This window comes from Rhinatrema bivittatum, chromosome 13 (genome assembly GCF_901001135.1).
Source record: "Rhinatrema bivittatum chromosome 13, aRhiBiv1.1, whole genome shotgun sequence".
NCBI classification, from domain to species: domain Eukaryota; kingdom Metazoa; phylum Chordata; class Amphibia; order Gymnophiona; family Rhinatrematidae; genus Rhinatrema; species Rhinatrema bivittatum.
In genome coordinates this window covers 792,342-798,986 of record NC_042627.1, presented here as the reverse complement: position 1 = coordinate 798,986, position 6,645 = coordinate 792,342, and the positions used below count along the sequence as shown (strand labels likewise).

General features: G+C 44.2%; 1 protein-coding gene across 1 annotated transcript; it reads left to right on the top strand.

Annotated features, from left to right (window-relative positions):
- The first annotated feature begins 1,056 nt into the window (after window positions 1-1,056).
- On the top strand, window positions 1,057-2,046 carry LOC115075249 (olfactory receptor 6F1-like). Its single transcript, XM_029575542.1, has one exon. The coding sequence runs from the start codon at window positions 1,057-1,059 to the stop codon at window positions 2,044-2,046; it is 990 nt and encodes a 329-aa protein (XP_029431402.1).
- The last annotated feature ends 4,599 nt before the right edge of the window (window positions 2,047-6,645 follow it).

Below are 6,645 nucleotides of genomic sequence, written 5' to 3'. Positions count from 1 at the left end.
ACAGACTGAACCTTTCATTTTCTTATCTATCTTCCCCAGATTAGATAGGAATAGGACAGCAAGCATTTCTGCACCATGTTGGTGCATAGCTTAGGTGATTCAGCAGTGGCGCAGTGCTGTACTTAATTTTTAATAGCAAGGAACCCTGGAAGTGATGTCACAGGCAGGCCCAGGAACCAGGTGCAACTGGTAGGCTTGATGAAACTCACCTCTCTCTCCCACTCCCCACAGGCTAGATCAGGAACACTACGCGATGACACTGCATCCTTTCTCACTCCTGATTCAGTGCCACTGTACTTGATCGTTAATGGCGGGGAATCCAGGAAGTGATGTCACAGGCAGGCCCAGGAACCAGGTGTAACTGGTAGGCTTGATGAAACTCGCCTCTCTCTCCCGATCCCCACAGGCTAGATCAGGAACGCTATGCAATGATACTGGCATCCTCTCTCACTCCCAAGTGTCCCTCTTTATGTTCAAAGTGAACTTTGCAAATTTTGGGGGTTTGCTATGCAATGAAATTTCATATGTACATTTACACTTGTAAAATTTCATTCAAATTGAAAGTTAATGAGTTGCTGCAATGAAAATATCTCATTAGCTATGTTCACAGCACTAAAATACACACAAAACTGCATTCGTGGGCCATTTTTTTGCAATTAAGATAACTGCACTTCAATGAGAAATAGCTCCTTTTCTGCATTGTTCTCCATAGTGTGTAAGGTTTTTTTCTCACCTTTTTAAATCCAAACTCAAAGGGAATTACAAATTTATGTACAGGAGGTTTTCTAGTAGGATCATTTGTATATGACTCCTGATAAAATATGACTTCTGGGTGAATTTCAGGGCACGGACCTCTATGCTCAGTACACTATTAGCATTCTATGAAATAATAATAATTTTTCATCCAAACATTTTTAGTCTTGAATGAGTAACCAACCACAATCTTAGCAAGTCATTGCTGACTGTGATTAATTCAGACTAGGAAATCTTACTCTTCAATAGGGGTTTCTTTTAAACATTTTTGGAATGAACTTTATCATACATTTCTAATCGTAGATGCAACACTATGAAGATAGAGCCTCAAGAAATCAAAGCAATGTGATCTTTATTTTATTGGGATTTTCTAGTCATGAAGATCTGCAGATTGTCCTCTTTCTGGCATTTTTGATGATCTACACATTTACCATTCTTGGAAACCTGCTGATCATTGCTGTCTCCAGAGCTGACTCTCATCTTCACACTCCTATGTACTTTTTCCTCAGTAACTTCTCGTTCCTGGAAATCTGTTATACAACGGTCACTGTTCCTAAAATGCTGTCAGACTTATCTACAGGGAACAGAACCATTTCTTTCCATGCATGTCTAATCCAGATGTATTTTTTTTTCTTTTTTGGCACCACTGAGTTCTTCCTGCTTGCATTAATGGCTTTTGATAGATATTTGGCCATCTGTAACCCACTGCGCTACAGTGTAATAATGAGTCACAGGGTTTGCTTGTTGCTAGTTCTTTCTTCTTGGCTTTGTGGTGCTCTTGTCCCAATCACACCCACATCTGTTATTTCAGGGTTACCCTTCCATAGCTCCAATAAAGTCAATCATTTCTTTTGTGATGTAGCTCCACTTATAAAGTTATCATCTGCTGATACATTTGCTATTGATCTGATTGTCTTTTTGTTGTCAACAATTGTGGTTCTTAGCTCCATTCTCCTAGTGATGGTGTCTTACATTTTTATCATCTCCACCATTCTGAGGATCCCCTCTGCCTCAGGGAAACAGAAAGCATTTTCTACCTGCGCCTCGCATTTCATTGTTGTCACCATATTTTATGGAACAGTAATCTTCATGTATGTGAGGCCAGCGTCAAGTGACTCCATAGATCTGAACAAAGCAGTGTCCGTCTTCTACTCGGTTATTACGCCAATGTTAAACCCAATCATCTATAGTCTAAGAAACAAAGAGGTAAAAGAATCTTTGAGGAAAGTAAGACAAAAACTGAGAGCTTTTGGGAATCGCAGCAGTGTTATTAATAGCAGTATAAGCTGGTAAAAAAAACAGGTCACATTGCTAGAAAAAAAATAGCAATGAATTTAGAAGGTCATGTTAAACTCTTCAAAGCATTTCCTTTCTCATATAAAATGTATGTCTCTTGAGGGAGCGTAATAACTGCCGAAATTACAGAAGGGACAGAATTTTTAGCTCTAGCTTTATGGTATAGATCTAAAAGCTTGGTTCCAGGAGCTAGTGAATGATCTCAGTCTGACTCTCAGCAGAGAAGCCAAAGATTGAATGTGCTTAGGAATTAAACCCATTTATCCACGGGAGTAGTCCTGGAAAGCACATCTGTTGTATGAAGGAAGTACCCTGTCCTGTACGAGATCTTCAGTTCGCAATGTTGACAATCTGTCACCATTCATTTCATCTCTTAAATATTAAATTAGGTAATGTTTTAATCAATCACTCTTTCATTTTCCATTCAACTATTCAGTATTTCTTTCATCTTTTAACATTCAAATTCAGAAAAGAAATATAAATAAAATAGTTTAACATTTTGTTTGAAATTCAGAGACATGTTTGATTGGTCTGATAATTTTTTTGGATTGATATCATAATGTCTTGTATTATAAATTGAAATTATATGTAACACGAAAGAAGAACAAGAATCTTATAAATGGGTGGAAGTATCTCCAGTGGTTACAAGTGAGAAGAAGCATAAGGTAAATACTTACGTGGAGAGAGCCTCTAGCAGAGTGAGTTGCTGTCTGTTATCAACTCAGTATCTCTGGGCCCTTAGTGCCAAGGCGTGGTTGGTGCAGCCCAGCAAGTGAACCCGTTAGACCCATGCGGACAGTTGGTGGGCGACCTGCGGGGGGACCAACTACAGCTTCACCTATACCAGCCACCTCCCCCCAGGTTCATCCCTTGGGTTCTGATGGCTGAAATGACTTAGGTGGGTCCCTGGGGCAGTCAACCAGATAGGAGTCCAAGACTGGGGTCAGGGCTGGCGGCAGATAGAAGATACCGGAGACAGGCCAGAGGTCAGGGCAGGCAGCAGACAAGATATACAGGGACAGGCTGGAGGTCAGGGCAGGCAGTAGACAGGATATACAGGGACAGGCCAGAGGTCAGGGCAGGCAGTAGACAGGATATACCAGAGATAGGCCAGAGGTCGGGACAGGCAGTAGACAGGATATACAGGGACAGGCCAGAGGTCGGGACAGGCAGCAGACAGGATATACCGGAGACAGGCCAGAGGTCGGGACAGGCAGTAGACAGGATATACAGGGACAGGCCAGAGGTCAGGGCAGGCAGCAGACAGGGTGTACTCAGATCTAAGGTTAAGGTCAATTGCCAGTGGTGCTAAATTTCAATAGGCATCAGAGAATTATTGCCCTTTAGCCTCTGTTCTCTTCAGACACAGGAAGAACTTGATCAAAAGTATGCAAAGCACCTGCAAGCTGGCTCTTGTGATCACAGGCCATGCAGTGGCTATGCCCTTTGTAAGTATTTCCCTGCATGTAGGAGGAGGGGGCATGGCCACAGAGGGGCTCGTGATCGCACATGCAGGAATATTTTCTCATTGATGGTTTTCTGCTGTAGTAGGAAGCGTTCTCCTCCAGAAGACCTCTCCTTTATAAATTTTGTGAAGGAAATGTCTGAATTGGTTCCCTTCCAATTGCAGACTGAACAGGATGATAGGCACCAGATGATGGAATTGCTCCAATTCCTGGATGCCCCCAAGGTAATCACCTCTATTCCCATTTATCAGGTCCTTCTTGATCTTCTTAAGAAGAACTGGGAACATCCTGGATCAGTTGCTCCAGTACATAGAAAAGCTGACACTACCTATTTGGTACAATCAGCCCCAGGTTTTCAAAAATCTCAGCTTGATCACCACTCGGTTGTTGTAGAGTCTGCTCAAAAAAGGGCAAAGAGGTCAAAACCTCACTCATCTGTTCCTCCTGGAAAGGAACAGAAGTTCCTAGATAACATTGGTTGCTGAGTATTTCAAGGGGCCATGCTCATCTTCCAAATTGCAGCCTACCAGCTTTATATGACCCAATATAACAGGATCATTTTTAAGCAGATACCGGATTTCTCAGACTCCCTGCCTCAGCAATTTCAAGAACAATTACAAGCCCTAGTCAACAAGGGTTTTGAGGCAGGCAAGCATGAGATTAGAACATCTTATGACATTTTTTACACCTCTACCAGAGTGTCTGCAGCTGCCATTTCGGCGAGGGGGTGGGCCTGGCTCAAGTCTTCTGACCTTCGCCCAGAAGTACAAGACCGGTTATCCGACCTGCCTTGTATCGGAGATAATCTGTTTGTCGAACAGATTCAACGGACGGTGGCAGAATTAAAAGACCATCATGAGACCCTAAGACAGCTCTCTTTGATGCCTTCTGACTTCTCCTCCAAAAAGCCTTACAGAAAGGACTCTAAGAAGTCTTATCCGCCACCATCCACAGTCTCGTCAAGCCCGAAAACAAAAACCACAAGCAGCTCCCTCAACCGGGACCTGCTTCAGGTTTTTGACTTCCATTTAGAAAGCAGCAGCCGGATCCCTCTGTCGAACATTCCAGTAGGAGGTCGATTGTGCCACTTCCACAACATGTGGCATACAATCACATCTGATCAATGGGTATTAGCAATCATTGCTCAGGGTTACCATCTGAACTTTCTCGCCCTACCACCAGACTCCCCACCTCTACAAACGTGGAGAACATTCTTCTGGAGCAAGAGGTTTCTCTCCTTCTCCAGTCAAGAGCGATAGAACCCATTCCATACTCTCAGCAAGGCCTAGGGTTCTATTCCCGGTACTTCTTAATCCCCAAAAAATCGGGAGGTGTCTGTCCTATTCTAGACTTACGGGCCCTCAACAAGTACCTCCAATGAGAAAAGATGGTCACCTTGGGATCACTTATACCTCTTCTACAAAGAGCTCTCACCATATCCACTTCCTACTTTCTTCTCAATAACCCCCCCCCCTCCTTACTCCTCCTCACTGCCCACTAATGATCTCTCTCTCAGGATCTCCTCGCCTAGCTGTGGCAATGCTCATCTCAGACTGTGAGCTGTGTGGTGCTCTTCTCACGGGAACGTCTCCTGGGGCCATCTACCACCAACAAGAAAGGACCCTACAGATGCAGGGCCCTGCCCTAGGGAATGGTACAAATGCTTTTGTAGCCCTCTGGCCTCTCACAACAGCCAGTAAAAAAAAAATAAACCAAGCTTAAAAACAGAAACCCTGTCCTTAGAAAATAAAGAATTAGTCACATAACAGCAAAACCCTATGAAGCAGAGATTTTAACACAAAACGGCTAGAATTAGCATAGGGATTTCCTGTTAACCCCTGAGCTTTACAGCCCTAGGAAATGTTCTTTAATACTGAGCTAACCCGTCACTTGTTTTTGTAACCAAGGGACCTTGGAAATGAGGAAGTAGCTGATAAAACACAGCCCAGGATTTCCCTGCCTCAGATCATGTGCCTGATGTTAATAATGAATTCAATGATGTTTAGATAATAAACGCAATCATAAAACCACATGAAGGAAGAACTGGATTTAAGAGTTGGGCACACGTAGGCTCCCAACCCTTTCCCAGCAATCAGAGGGTTTGGGGGAAGGGCAAGAGAGTTCCCCTCCACTCCCCTAACCAGAAAAGAAACCAAAAGAAGTAGTTGGAGAAATCATCAGAGGAGTGTGGAATCCATTCCCGCATTGCACATCCTCTCAGCCCTGAGATCTTCTAATCAAGCCTGCAGCACGAACGCAGTCACAATTCTGCCCCAAGACTGAACGCAACACCAGCGGCAAACCTCATACGCACAAATACCAGGCCAGAGGGGAGCAGTCAGCAGTGATCAGAACACCCAATAACTTACCTTTACAGGAAAACAAACGCAATCAGAATTATGCCCCAAGCCTGAACGCAACACCAGCGGCAAACATCATACGCACAAAATACCAGGCCAGAGGGGAGCAGTCAGCAGTGATCAGAACACCCAATAACTTACCTTTACAGGAAAACAAACGCAATCAGAATTATGCCCCAAGCCTGAACGCAACACCAGCAGCAAACCTCATATGCACAAAATACCAGGCCAGAGGGGAGCAGTCAGCAGTGATCAGAGCACCCAATAACTTACCTTTACAGGAAAACAAACGCAATCAGAATTATGCCCCAAGCCTGAACGCAACACCAGCGGCAAACCTCATACGCACAAAATACCAGGCCAGAGGGGAGCAGTCAGCAGTGATCAGAACACCCAGTAACTTACCTTTACAGGAAAACACAGCAAGTGATGCCACAATGGATTCTTTAAACATTTACAGGTCAATATTTAAAACAAAATGTCTGTGTAAGATAAAACTTATCCGGCTATCTTACATGGGATATTCAGCAGTACAGCAGCGCTGCTTAATATATCCAACTAAGGCCTAGATTTACCAATGTCGCAGGGCTCCCTGAATCACGTGCTAACGGGGGGGTAGGGGGGGCGGGCCTGCGAAAGCGCCATCATAAAAGGCGATGCTATTGGGCGCGAAATGGGCAGCCAAAAGGGTTCTTACCTTTTCGCTATCCGCGATGTCCTCGGGGTGTTCGCCCCGACTCCTCCTCTTCCGGGGCAGACGCTGCCCTGAC

Coding starts and splice junctions, on each gene's coding strand:
- LOC115075249 (XM_029575542.1), top strand. CDS start 1,057: ATGCAACACTATGAAGATAGAGCCTCAAGAAATCAAAGCAATGTGATC.